The sequence below is a fragment of the Ascaphus truei genome, chromosome 2 (genome assembly GCF_040206685.1).
Source record: "Ascaphus truei isolate aAscTru1 chromosome 2, aAscTru1.hap1, whole genome shotgun sequence".
In the NCBI taxonomy this organism is placed as follows: Eukaryota; Metazoa; Chordata; class Amphibia; order Anura; family Ascaphidae; genus Ascaphus; species Ascaphus truei.
In genome coordinates, this window is record NC_134484.1 from 303,879,329 (window position 1) to 303,894,183 (window position 14,855).

The 14,855-nt window shown below is 40.6% G+C and overlaps 1 protein-coding gene across 7 annotated transcripts in view; it reads right to left on the reverse strand.

Moving 5' to 3' along the window:
• The window catches only part of ADCY1 (adenylate cyclase 1), a 747,796-nt gene that overhangs the window by 152,679 nt on the left and 580,262 nt on the right, over positions 1-14,855 (reverse strand). For all 7 annotated transcript variants that reach the window (XM_075586430.1, XM_075586431.1, XM_075586432.1 and 4 more), the window contains 2 exons: positions 1,492-1,748; positions 613-739 (listed from right to left, as the gene is read on the reverse strand). In XM_075586430.1, coding sequence (XP_075442545.1) covers positions 613-739; positions 1,492-1,748 — 384 coding nt within the window. The remainder of the gene's footprint in view (positions 1-612; positions 740-1,491; positions 1,749-14,855) is intronic.

The window sequence follows — 14,855 nt, forward strand, 5'->3', positions numbered from 1 at the left end:
TAGAATAGTAACATATGCCTCATGATATGTTGTAAATATTGATCTATATGACCTACAGTTTATTTGCTGGACTGTTTTGCCCCATCAATACTTTTTCTGAGTGATCTAATAAAAGTTAGATTTTTTAGACATAATAGTCTTTGTCCACTGGAGATCACATGTATGTACTTTAATATGTTCTTAATGGACCACATGGGGGGTGAGGAGGGGTTCCTTTCTTTTTTCCTGTGCCACACAAATTCAAGCAATGTCTTTTTTTTATATAATTTTGGGTACTATTGTCTGAATCAGGTGGTAGAGAGGAGTAGGGAGGAGAAAGGAGGAGAAAATTTGGGAAGAGAGGAGCAGAGAGGAGAGAGGGAAAAAGGAAAAGAGTATAGGGAAGAGAGAAGAGGGACAGAGAATGGAAGAGAGGACCCGAGAGGAAAGGAGATCAGAAAAGGGGAGACAGAAAGACAGGAGGAGCTAGAAAGTGCCACAAGGTGTGTTATGGCAAAGCACTGCTTAGCAAGTATGGGCCTATATATTTCTTCTCATAGATGAACATAGCAACAATATATTTAACTCTGTTTAACCTTTAGAAACAAAATCTCATAGTATAGAAGATCTTACCTGCATAGCCCAGAGGTAGTCCAGGCGTAACTTCAAGTCCACCTGTCTGGAGTGGAGTGCCAAAGAGCAAGTAAACAGCAAAATGGCTAAAATAGGCTCATAACCTCTCATATAAAAGGATCCCCCCCTTAAAAAGAAAGAAATAAAAAAATAAGTATGCAATTTTATATATATATATATATATATATACACATACATTCACATGGAAAATTACACTAATTAGATAAAATAACATTTGTTTTAATATCATTTTATACAAAATTATACATAAGAAGCTTTCTTATAGAGCCAAGAGCTTGCACGTTATAATGATAATGGAGAACATAGACTATGCAGGTACAAATGTAGTCAGTTCCTCCACTGAGATATAACAAATATGTAATAGATCCTGCTTTGCTTGTTAAAGATTTCATAATAACAGGACATGCTGTGATATACCTCCTTTCATTAATGATCTGCATTAAATGTAAAACAATTGATATACAATTGTTATATACTGTACAGTATAACACAGGTTGAGGCAAAAAAAAATGTTTTACAAGGGCTATCTAGATATCACCCTTTAACTTCAAAGAGTACAAATACATTAAGAAAAAAACAAGAAAGAAAGAAAGAAAGAAATAGGGAGCCATTTAAAAAAAAAATATCATTCTAAAACACACATAATTAGAAACATGACATGTTTTAGAAACATCTAAAAAAAGGTTTCAATTTTTACAATAGCTTCACTGTGTTAGAAAATGTGTATGTGCACTAAAATAGTACTTAATTAAAATCAAACATTTTAATAAACATTAGTCATATAGAGTATGGCTTACTCATTATCCCTGTGAAATGTGTAGTCTGTCTTTACAAAGAAGTAATTTAACTCCCACTTACCCCACTGCTTTCCTGTACCCACTAAGTTCCAAAACTATTATGTACAAAATTGTAACAAAAAGAAGTAGGATCATTTTTGGCAATGAAGAAATGCGTAAAAATATTGCCAAGCTTAAGGTTCCCACCACACAGGATAGGAAAGCATAATGGGCTGTATCACATGGAAGCTCATCCATTGTTTTATTCTCTCCATTTGGAGAAATGATCACAATGGAACTGCTGGAATTTGTGCTCCATATCCAAGGCATGCAGCCAACCTGAAACAAAAGGGGCATTTAACAATCAATAACAACAAATACTTTCACCAACAATAACACCAATTAATACAAATAACATTAAAAACACACCTAAAGTGCAAACATTAAATATAATTATATTTTCTGGATTGCAATATGTAGAACTATACAAAAGCTCTAATAAAGGTGTTAATATATTGATAATCAGGGATACAGTTTTGCTGGTGGTTGCTGGATCAGCATCAAGTAACAATGTATTCCTAGAATGCATTACACTATTTAATCTACAGTAGTGATATATTTTTCTGTTCGGTATCTCTAAAGAAGCAATCATGCCCTCTCATTTTTGACTGAACTGGGGTAATCCATACAGGAGCTGCAATGTCATCCTCTCAATGATATTACGGTTTCCTATTGGCCAGTTAACCAATGCCATTTTGATTTCCTAAATATTAGCAAAACACTGGAAACTAGAAAAGTAAGAATTTCAGCGACCAGGGGAATCATGAGTCTAAAAATAGAGCAGTTCAGCTTCAGACCCCTCAATTCATATTCTGCCAAAAATATATACTGTACTGACAGGGAAAAAAAAGTAGGAGGGAGTGCTACTTTGAGTTACAAGACATAAAACACATAATAAAGCATACAGATACAGTACAGTTTGTTTTCCCTGATTCCCCAGATAACCAGGCATGTCTCAGAATATCACAGTTTCCACAGGATTCAATGGTAATGTTGCTGCAGTATACAGCAGAGAGAACAATAAGCATTTCTAGATCTTAGTAGATTATAATACATTTGACAAAAGACATATGTTTGTTCAGTTAAACCTTTGATAATTTATAATCCGGTAAGATCTATATTTATAGTTATGTTTATATGAATGAAAAACTGAAACAATGTAGTGTATGGTCCTTTCAAACTGTCACTACCAGGCATTCACTGCATCACAAATTAAGAAAGTGAATTGTATAAATTGAAGAATCCATGGTGCATGGGGGGAGGAGATATCTATTTTCGTAGAGTCCAAAGCTATATACATATATAGATGCAGCGGCCATTATCCGATCATTTCTCGAGTTGTATTCCTTTGCATACCCAGACATGGTGCATGTTTTTTTAAAAATATTTCCCATGTTAAGATGCGAGTTTACTAGTGTTTTGATAGAATTCAGAAAATTGCGTTTTAGCGTTGTCTGCGATACCGTTGAGAAACTGAATTAGGCGATCGCGAGTTGTTGTCTTAAAAATCTAATTGCAATTCAGCCTGTATTTTATTGCCGTATAGTGTGTGGAATTATAATTTGAAGATTAACATTACAAGTTCATACTGTATACTGTACATTGGAAAGAAGTCCTTTCTGAGGTTCCTTAGCCATACACAAATCATCAAACTGTACCAATCTGTAGAAGATTATCACCACATTTTTGCGCATGTGTGTATGGCAAATTGGAACCTTGTTGAAAATCATATGCGTGTCATCACATTTGTGTGCTAGACAGTAAAACATGAACGCACCAAAAAGTATATTTAAAGAATGAACATTTTTATTTGTACAGGATAATAAAGGAAAAAATAATAATACAAAAATACAACGTCGACTCTTCTTCCGAATGTAAAATATTTATTCCACGCATGCATTTATGGCACCTTGTTGAAACGCATACACTACCGACACGATTTATTCGAGCAGGGCTAGTTCCGCAAGCCGGGGGATGCCCCGGCTTGCTAGCCCCACTCCCTCGGCGTGCCGCGCGTCACCGATGCGCGGTCACGCGTCATCGGGTGCCAGCGCCCCCTGCACGTGCGTCCAGGGCTCCCAGAGGGAGCCCTGGTGTCCCGCGATGTGGGGGACGGTGGCAGGGGGTTCCTGGGGACCCGGCGGACCCGGCAGCAGGAGGGAGAGCGCCCCGATCGGAGGGCGCTCTTCCGCTGCTGTGGCGCGCGCCCGGCACCCTCCGGCGCGCGCCAGGTTACTGCTGCGGCCGAGAACGGGCAAATGCTCGAATAAACTCGGCCGCAGCAGTATGCGTGTCATCACATTTCTGCGCATGCGTGTATGTCAAATTGGAATCTTGTTGAAACGCATATGCATGCCATCACATTTCTGTGCAGGCGTGTCATTATGTTCCTAATTAAATTACTGTACAGTGAGACACAGTGCATTTCCTCATGGAGTCACTAGATATCTGCGAGACCAGAGCTTTCCAAACTGTGTCGCGACACGTTAGTGTGTCGGCTGCAGTATGTAGGTGTGTCACGCGAACGTAACAAGATACCTCTGAGCCGTGCGGAAACTGGGGGGCGCATGATTATTTAGGGGGAGCGCGGGTAGTTAGGGCCACCAACAGGGGGTTTTCTGGGCCGTGCGCCGTCCCCTAGACAAAACTGGTTACCACAGGACGACAGGCGCGTGCTGGGGGAAAATAAATAAATAAAAATCCCTCCACCTGACTGGTTGGCGCGCAGCCAATCTCTATCCGAGTTGCACATTGAGGAGGCGCCTTTTCCTGCATGGAGCGAGTAAGGTAAGTACAGCTCCATGACCCTGCCCCTAGTCCGATTTTGCCCCCCTGCTCCGATTGGCCCCCCGTGTGTCCGATCCCTGTTTGTGAGTTATAGTGTGCGAGTGTGTGTGTGTGTGTGTGTGTGTGTGTGTCACCCTCTCTCTCTGTGTCACTCATAAATGACAACAATTTTGGAAATGTATGTTATCTTACAAATCATATATTTTTAAAAATATAAATGAAAGGTTTTCATGAGATATGTTGTGTCCCCATACATTTTGTTATTACACTTTATGTATGTGTCCGTATCTCTTATAAGGGGTTAGTTTAACCTCCGGTTTGCTAGTAAAACAGATTTACTATGTCGCGAAACGATGCATGTCTAAAAAGTGTGTCACCAACATGAAAAGTTTGGAAAGCTCTGAGCTAGACAGTAGTACAGTACTGAGACTGTACAGTACTGCATGAAAGTACTGCTGTCAGTGTATCTAAATAGTAAAACACTTTTATTTTCTAGATTTATATAGTATTTTGTACATACTTTATTCTGTACAGTATATAAATGACACATTTTTATATATGTAAATGCCTTTTGAACTTTAGGTATAGTACTACTGTAAGTGTCTAGACAGTAAAACATGAACACACCAAAAAGTATATTTAAAGAATGAACATTTTTTATTTGTATAGGATAATAAAGGAAAAAATAATAATACAAAAATACGTCGCCTCTTCTTCAAAATGTACAATCTTGTCTTTTTCTTCTTTGCAATGGCTGGTGCTTCTTGGACATCTGGGTCTGTAAAGAAAGAGACAATATTCTATATAATCAATCGCACAGTATATTATGGTTAACATACAGTATGGCTACTGTACATCTTCTATCAAGTTTTAAGCATGATCTACACCAAGAGTCACTGACTAATTTTAATTGGCTACTCATACAGGACTTATTCAACCAGTGTGTATTAGTGCGGCTACAGGATACTAAGTGTCAGATTTTCAAGTTAGTATTGACACAACAATAATACATTCTATTGGGAAAATTGTTTCAGTGTATCCTCGGCTAAAAGGAGCTCTAATCAAATTGTATCAAACAAAATTATGCATGCTAACAATACGCATTAGGTTTTTGGGGGTTGGAGGTGAAGGGACTGGACATGCATGGATTGGAGCACTGTGTCTTACATGGCAGTATTGCTGGGAGCGTTTCCTGCACCAAGGGGGGGATTTCCTGCACATTGTCTTTGCCCAGCACCAGACATGCAAATTCAAAACAGAAATAGAAAAAAACTATTATACCATGACACCAGTACTGTACATTATTATACAGTACTGTATCTTCTGCTTTTTGGGGGGTAAAAGGAGACAAAGCATGCATTGCATGTGGTACAGCACTTTGCATTAGGACTAAAGGTTTAAATTAGGGTTTTGGGGTTTTTGTGGGAAGGGACTGGGCATGCATGGATTGGAGCACTGTTACTTACCTGGCAGTATTGTTGGGAGCGTTTCCTGCACCAAGGGGAGGGGGGGGTCTTGTATTTCTCCCGGACGCTCTGGGGCAAGTCTCTCAGCATGATGTCTTGTTCCAGTACAATCATGGGTGCTAGAGCAGGTGTGCTTCTGGCAGCGGGTGGGGGTAGATGTCTGGGAGGATGCTTTCCTCCTTTCGTGGCCTTACCAGGGTTGTAATCTCCTCCAGCAGAATGATATCTGTGTATCCTGGAAATGAAGGGGATGAGCGTTGAGCGTCCGTGGTGTGCCTAGTGTTGGAAGCATGAAGGTCAAATCAAGGGATTGAGAGGGTGCATGGGAAGCGGTTCCTCCATGGGAGAATAAAGCACCTCCAGTTCACCCTCCTTAACCTGTATCGGACATACATGGACAGGGACTCCAAGCCAAGAATAGAACACAACGATGTTCCTCTCAATCTTATCCAGAGGAACACTCATGTACCTATCTATATTCTCCATGCACTCCGAAAGACTATCCATCTTGGACTCCATTCTGTCTCTGTATTGTTCTGTTGATTTATCAGGGATTTTGATACCACTAAAAACATTCAGCATGCAAACGACTGAGCTTCATCTGGTGCAAGGAATGCTGGTGTTATCTGGACGAACATCTGTGTGCCTGGGTGCTGGAGAAGGTGAGCATGGTACTTCTGGATGAACATCGACGTGGATGGGTGCTGGAGGAGGTGAGCAGGGGACTTCGAGACAAACATCAGTGTTACTGGGTGATGGAGGAGGTGATCAGGGGACTTTGGGACGAACATCGGTGTGGCTGGGTGCTGGAACAGGTGAGCAGAGGACTTCGGGATGAACATCGGCGTGGCTGGATGCTGGAGGAGGTGAGCAAGGGACTTGTGGATAAGCAGAGGTGGAAAAAGGGTTAGAGCATGCAGATGTTTGGGAATCAGTGGCGGTGGGTGATGGCAGTGAAAAGTCTGGGTCGTCCGATTTGGCTTCGGTGGGTGCAGGGGAACATCTGGGGCCCGTCCAAATAAGTTGATCCTCGTTGATTTTGGCCATTTTCTTCTTCACATACAAAAGGTCAGGGTTCTTTTCCTTGGGAGCCTTCGGAACCTTTTCTTTGGGCATCTTTGGCTTGGAAACAGCTTCCGACTTTCGCTTTCTCATGGTCGAAACCGCAGAAGAAAGCAGGTTCCTGCATCCGTAGAATCGGGGTTGATCCATGGAAGTAGATGGAAGAATGCACAATACAGTATCTGTACAAGAGCTCTTTCAGATAGAGATCAGTGTGTGGGAGGCTATGCAATTTGTGTCACCTTTTATGCACTGGGTCGATATTTGAATTTTTCAACAGGTATGGACACGAGAAGCAGGTGTTAAAAGTGGGCGTATACTTAACCTGTCGAGCGAGTTCCATTACATTACTGTATAAATACACCATCAATCTGTTGATTCAATACACATTGAATATACATTGAATACACATTGAATATACATTCCTCTGTGCTTGATTTATTTTCTAAAGCAGCGATGCAGAGGAAAGTTATTTCAAAGGATCACAGCATGAGAATACTGGATATGTACAATAGAGGACATGGAATTTTACATATCATACGCTGGTTACTTAATTCAAGCCTCAAATTAGCACAAAGCACTGTCAGCTATCATGCCATGGTCAGACTAAAATTGTAAAGCGGAGTCCCTTAGTCACAATAGCGTAAGTATAATTTTTTCTTTCTGCAATTACTGTATTACTCTAAAAGTTTCTTGCATATCAAAATGCATTTTTTTGTTTACCTGTTTTCTTTGCAATTCTTTTAGAGCCAAAAAAAATCTGTACAATTTTAAGAAGAAAATATAAAATGTTTATTGTTTCTTTTGATGGTTTTATTACTCTAAAAACTTCTTGCATATCAAAATGAATTTTTTTGTTTACCTGTTTTCTTTACAATTCTTTAAGAGCCCCAAAAATATTGTACTAATTTTAGAAGTTTAATTTTAAATATATGTCATGTATTTTTTTTAAAATTATTTCTGGGCTAACAAATTGTTCTCTTTTCCTTTAAACTGTAGGATGACAAAGCATCTGGTGGCTGAAATCAGCGAGGCTAATGATGAGCGCTGTGCAGCAACAGTCAAGGACCAACAGCGCACAGGAGAGAAGAGACAAAAAACAAAACATACAGTAGTGTACTGTAATCTGTTTGAGTATAAACAATCCCTGCTGTAACTAGCTACACTTACAGGATAGAAGATCAAAATGGGCAATGATCATATACTGCAGATGGACTAGCCCGAGATCCCCTCCTCCAGGTATCAGCTGGGCTCTTCTGCCAAGTGTATTTCTCCAAAGAGATCCTCCTGTAAAATAGTCTCCATAGACAGCACATCACCCAGATGGATTCCACACAGAGGATATAAGCATCCAGATAAGGAAAAAAATCAGATGTACTGACGTACAAAACAATTTAATAAATACATTTGCATTCCTCACTCAATATAGTAGTCAGGCTACTGATATTAAAAAGATACTTAATAGACACTGGGTTATTTTAATAAAAGACCCAGTATTACATGATTTATTGCCGTATCTACCAAAACTGATTTTTTTCTAAAGCTAGTAATGTGAAAAATCAGATAGCCCCTAGCCAGAGCAAAGATTTTAATACGGATTCCAATTGGTTGACTAATAATAAGAGACCATCCGTTTTTATTTTAAATGTAATAATTGTATCAGTTGCAAATTAACAATTTATCATGTGGTTCAATCAAAACGTTTGGGTCCCATCATTTGAATATTAAATATAAAATTAAAGATTTTATCTCATGCGATTCTTCTTTCGTTATTTATCTTTTAATTTGTCCATGTGATACATTTTATGTCGGATTTAGAAAATGTAAAACTCGTATGTCTGAACACATTAGGAACATCCGGATAGGTTTGGAGACATACAGTGTCTCCAATCATTTTAATGTATGTCACAATTTTGACCCGACAGGCATAAAATTCTTTGGCATAGATCTCTCTAAACCTTGTTATAGAGGAGGAGATAGAATAGGATCTATTAATAAATTAGAAACATCATGGATTTTTAAATTAAAAACATTAGCTCCCAAAGGCTTAAGCCTGGATATCGATTTGGTTTCATTTTTATAAGCATTTTAAAATCAATTTTGGTTTTAACATCAATTTTGTAAATATTGGTATTGTATTGTTTCTGTATTAGGTTTTTAATAATAGGTTTTAATGCTTTGGTGTGTATATAAATTTATATGTATTCATTTTAAAGTAAAATCCTGTTTATTTGTACTCCTCGAGTTTAGTTCTCATTTTTAATAGGTGAAACTGTTCCAAAGTTTTCATTGTATACATATGTGGACATATCAATCTATTAGGGTATTTATAGGGATAGTTGTATAGCAGCTCCATTACGTGCCCCTGAAGAAGCGGAATGCGAAACTAGTAGGGCAGAGGAGTTTGGTGGGTATGGAGTGTGTCTCGGAGGAAGGAAACACACCACGAAGGTATCTTTGGGACTATGCACTGAAGACTCGCGAGGCGCAAGGTATACTCATCACGTGACGCGGAAGCATTGTGTGTGGTGCACGGAGCTGCAGGCAGTGAGGGACGCGGGTCGTTTCCTCCTTTTCATGTTGCAGAATTACACTCCGTGGGATCTAACACGCATGCTGGGGTGTCGGAGTTGAGTTAGTGGTGTGCGGGACTTCAATTTGTGTCGCAGGTATCGGTGTGGAGTACTCCAGTGGACATATCCTTTATTTTGTCTTTTAATTTATTTATTAAATTGTTTTGTACGTCAGTACATCTCATTTGTTTCCTTATCTGGATGCTTATATCCTCTGTGTGGAATCCATCTGGGTGGTGTGCTGTCTCTGGAGACTATTTTACAGGAGGATCTCTTTAGAGAAATACACTTGGGAGAGGAGTCCAGCTGATACCTGGAGGAGGGAAGTGTAGCTAGTTACAGCAGGGATTGTTTATACTCAAACAGATTACACTATGTTTTGTTTTTTGTCTCTTCTCTCCTGTGCGCTGTATGTCCTTTTCTGGTGCCTGTGACTTTTTCTCTCTGGGTGAGAGTTTTGGGCCAGCTGCAGGGAGAGTTTAGTCAATACTTTTGTTCCAGGAATCATGGATAAAGTACGTTTCCAAGAGCAAATTGTCATCCGTTTTGTTAAAAATATTAGGCATGATTTCCCATCTGGTGGTCACCGGTTCATCCAGGAAAATGACCCTAAACATACCACTTCTACTACCTATATTCTTGCGAGTTGGATCAACCGGGTTAAGATGCCACCGGAGTAAGTGCTCGAGTGTAGAGTAACTGAGTCTCATTGTTCTAAATTGTTTTTATCTGTTCAACTAATTCTCCATTTTTTCCCCTCCCATTCCAGATCACCAGATTTAAACCCTATAGAACTGGTGTGGCATGCGCGGAAGGATCATAAAAAAGGGTGTTAAACCGTCAAACAAGGAGGAATTAATAAAAGGACAAAAGAGTTTCTGGAACGACATACTCACTGTACAAAAATGCAACAATTATATTGACCTTTAAGAGCGTTTTTCCTGTTCTTTTAGAGCGTAATGGGAATGCCTTCGGCATGTAGTAAGGTACAGTACTGTACTGTAGTAAGGTAAGTACAGGTACGGTACAGTATGTATAGGTATAATATACAGGTAAGAATGGTACAGACAATTACCAGTTTAAATGTTAGCCTTACTGTATATTAAAGGTAATTGAACGTTAACCATTTTTTGTCTGCAGTCTCCACTTTGTACAGTATATATTTTATACAGTATACAGTATGTACAGTATTTGTATTAGCACAAGAAGAATTTATTTTGTCAAAGCATGACGTTTCAGACTGTACAAAGGCCTTTATCAAGTGACTGGCATAAAGGCCTTTGTACAGGCCGAAACATTGTGCATGCCCTAGCACTCCTCAGACAATTCCATCGGAAGTTTCCTCATAAACCTTGGGAGGATCGTCCGGAGTCCGATCCTCAAGGGGGGGATACTGTAACGGATCGGGGGACTCGCTCTGCCCAGCGTGTCCCCGTCACCTTGATTCCTCCGGCTAAACCTCCCCTTTCCTTGTCTTCCCGATCTCTGCCTTATTCCCTCGCGGCGCGGTCACGCTCTGGTTCGTGGTCTGCGCGCATGCACGGTCCATTCACTGTGCGCGCGCGTTCCTGGTCCCTGGTGTCCCGTCAGGGGACTCACGCCCCTCGGCGTACCTCTGTCTCCCTACCTGGTTCCTCCGCTCCTTCCCCCTCTCATCCTCTCCAGCTGAGCACCTCCTCCGCGATCCTTCCCCCACGCTCTGGTAATCGCGCGTCGCGCGCGCGACTGTGTTACAGAGGGCGCGTGCACCCACTCTACTTACCAACCATCCCCAGGTACTGGCTCCGTCCCCCAGAGCTTGCAGGCTATTACCCTTGATTACGTTCCTGTCTCCTCCCCTGCTCTCTCACACCTATCCCTGCAAGCTCCCAGTCAAACCCCTGCTCCACCCCTTCCTGATATTTGTCCTCTCTCCTTTATAACCCCAGTCTGTCCACTCTTTCCTTGCTCTGCATAGCTTTTCTGTAGCTCCTGTGTGTGCAGAGTCTATGCCCAGCTCCCTTATCTGTTTCATCTCTGGTTCCTTTCCCTGCCCCTGTTTGGATTTCCTTGGTTTGAGCTTGAACTCTGCTTTGGACTTTGACTACACTGCCTTCTCCTGCCCTTGAACTCTGCTTTGAACTTTGACTATGCTGCCTTCTCCTGCCCTTGAAATCTGGCTTTCGGACATCACTATGCTGCTCTCTCCAATCCCTGGACTCTGGCTCTTGGACTATATCTTCCGACCTCTGGCGCCCCGGACGCAGCAAGTATAACATTAACCATTACTCAACAGGCCCGGCAATGCAATTACCACACTCCGGGCACGCCCTCACTGCTGTGGGTGTGTGTTATACCCTTACCCACCTCAGTACTGGGGACTGGCCAGGTCTGCGGGCATACAGGCGTTACAGCCTGCTTGTCAGAAAGCGTATCGCACAGCAGTTGCTAATGCCAATTATCGACTATGGAGACATAGTATATGGCTCGGCACCCCAAACCCACCTTTGCAAACTTGATAGCCTCTACAATTCAATTTGTCGTTTCGTTCTCCAATGCAACTACAACATACATCACTGCGAAATGCTCAAAGAACTAGATTGGTCATCACTTGAGTCTAGGTGCAAAGTTCACCTTTCCTGTCTTGCCTTCAAATACTTTCTGAACAAGCTCCTCACCCCTACCACATGCAGCACTTATCATTTGAGATCAGACTCCAAAAGACTGTTCATGGTCCCAAGGCTCAACAAAGTATCCGGCAGCTCCTCCTTCTCTTACCGTGCACCCCAAACCTGGAACAACCTTCTGGAGACTCTCACATCAACAACCAGTTTAAGTTCTTTCAAAATTAAGGCTGTCTAACATTTTAATCTGGTCTGTAACTGTTACATACGCCTATAATATACATCTTCTCTAACTGTGCATGCAATGTATTGTATATAATGTATACCCTGTTCATTTATGTAACTGTATTTGTAATCATGTATTATGTGTTATATTAACTATGTCCAATCATACTTTAAAACGAGAGGTAACTCTCAATGTATTACTTTCTGTTAAACATTTTATAAATACATAAATAGATCACAACAGGGGAATTACAGACCTGTAAGCCTGACTTCAATAGTGGGGAAGCTACTTGAAGGTTTAATATGGTATAATATTCAGGAATACATATTGGAAAACAAAATTATTAGTAATTGTCAGCATGGATTTATGAATGAGAAATCATTCCAAACTAACCTTATTTGTTTCTTTGAGGAGGTAAGTAGGAATTTAGACCAGGGTAATGAAGTTGATTTGAGACGTTGATGTGATCTACTTAAATTTTTCAAAGGCTTTTGATACGGTTCAACACAAGAGGTTAGTGTACAAAATAAAACAAAGCGGATTCAGTAAAAATATACAGTATGCATCTGGATTGAAAACCAGTTGAAGGATAGACAGCAGAGGGTTGTCATAAATGGAACTTTTTCAGCTTGGGCTAAAGTTGTGAGTGGAGTACCTCAGGGATCAGTACTAGGACCCCTGCTTTTTAACTTGTTTATTAATGACCTTGAGTTTGGCATAGAGATCAAAGTCTCCATCTTTGCTGATGACACTGAATTATGTAAGGTAGTAGAATTTGAGAAGGATGTAATTTCTCTCCAGAAGGACCTGGTGCCATGCTCTAGCCTGCAGTACCCATGCTTATCCACTGGGACTGCTGCTACTTTGCTAGCTCTCTCAAAGAACATTCCAGAACCTGGAACCTGACACCTCCGAACCTGTGTTCTACCTCTCAGCCTGCCTATCTAAACCTCCCTTTCCTGTTCCTCCCTTGCCTTTTTTTCTGGTTCCTCCAGCTCCTGCTAGGTTCCTGTATTTGCTGCTGCTATTGCTGTTGTCCTTTCTCCTCATTGCCGAACTCTGCTTGTGATCCTTTCCACATTATCTGCCGCCTGCCTCTGACATCTGCTTGTGACCCCGACCACACTATCTGCCGCCTGTCTCCGACCTCTGCTTGTAACCCTGACCACATTTCCTGCTGTTCCTGCCACTGGGATCCACTCCAGATCAGCCCTTGAGACTTGTAGAGACTGGAAACTTGGGCAGGTAAATGGAAGATGAGGTTTAATACAGATACATGTAAGGTTATGCATTTGTGACACAAGAATAAACAGGGGACTTACAAATTAAATGGGAATAAATTAGAGAAATCCTTGATGGAGAAGGATTTAGGAGTGCTTGTAGACAGCAGGCTTAGCAATAGTGCCCAATGTCATGCAGTAGCTGCAAGGCAAACAAGATCGTATCTTGCCTTCAACGGCAATGGATTGAAGGGAAGTAAACACAATTATGCCCCTTTATAAAGCATTAGTAAGACTGCACCTTGAATATGGAGTACAATGTTGAGCACCACTCCTTAAAACAGAGATTATGGAACTAGAGAGATTGCAAAGAAGTGCCACCAAATTTATAAAGGGGATGGACAATCTAATTTATGAGGAGAGGCTAGCTGAATTAGATTTATTTACATTAGAAAAGAGTCGCCTAAGAGGAGATATGCTAACTATATACAAAAATATATTCATGGACAGTACAAGGGACTTTAAAAATAACGATTCATCCTGGGGGCAGCACAAGGACATGGGGTCATCCATTAAAGTTGGAGGAATGGAGATTTCACCAGCAACAGAGGAAAGGATTCTTTACAATATATTTGTTCAAAAAAAGGTTGGACATCTTTTTAGAAAGGAAAGGTACACAGGGATATACCAAATAAGCAAATATGGGAATTATGTTGATCCAGGGAGTAATCTGATTGCCAATTTTTGGAATCAGGAATGAATTTATTTTTCCTCTTATTAGATATAATTTGATGATATTTCACTGGGTTTTTTGTTTGCCTTCCTCTGGATCAATATATTGTTAGTACGGATATAGGATAAAGTATCTGCTATCTAAATTTAGCATAGGTTGAACTTGATGGACCCATCTTTTTTCAACCTCATCTACTATGTAACTATGTAACTATTGTGCCATTATTTTTAAATTCTGCAACATTAACAGAAGCAATAAAATACAAAACTGTTAACTTTTTTTTATAACCTGTTGTTTATTAAAAAAATTTGGAATACAGAGCATTATTACAGATTATAGGCTAAAGATGGTAAATTTCGTGTATTATTGAAATCTCTGATCTCTGATTGGATAATGCCCGAAATTTTAACCAATCAGTAATGGCCAGGAATTTTTTCAGCCAATCAGCTTTCAGTTTTCATTCACAAAGAGTGAAATTTGCTCTTAGACAGGGGAAGTGATTGGACAGAAGGCACCAGCAAGGCACTGACTCCTCCCCCTCCCTGCCTGCAGAGAGCTCCGCATAGGAGAGTGAGGGGAAAGGTTTGTGTCTGTTGTGTGTTTTGTGGGTGTAAAGTGGGCCAGCAGAGTCTTGTTGGTGTGTTTCTGCTCTGTGTGTTTTGTTGGTGTAGAGGGGGCAGCAGAGTCTTGTTGGTGTGTTTCTGCTGTGTGCGTGT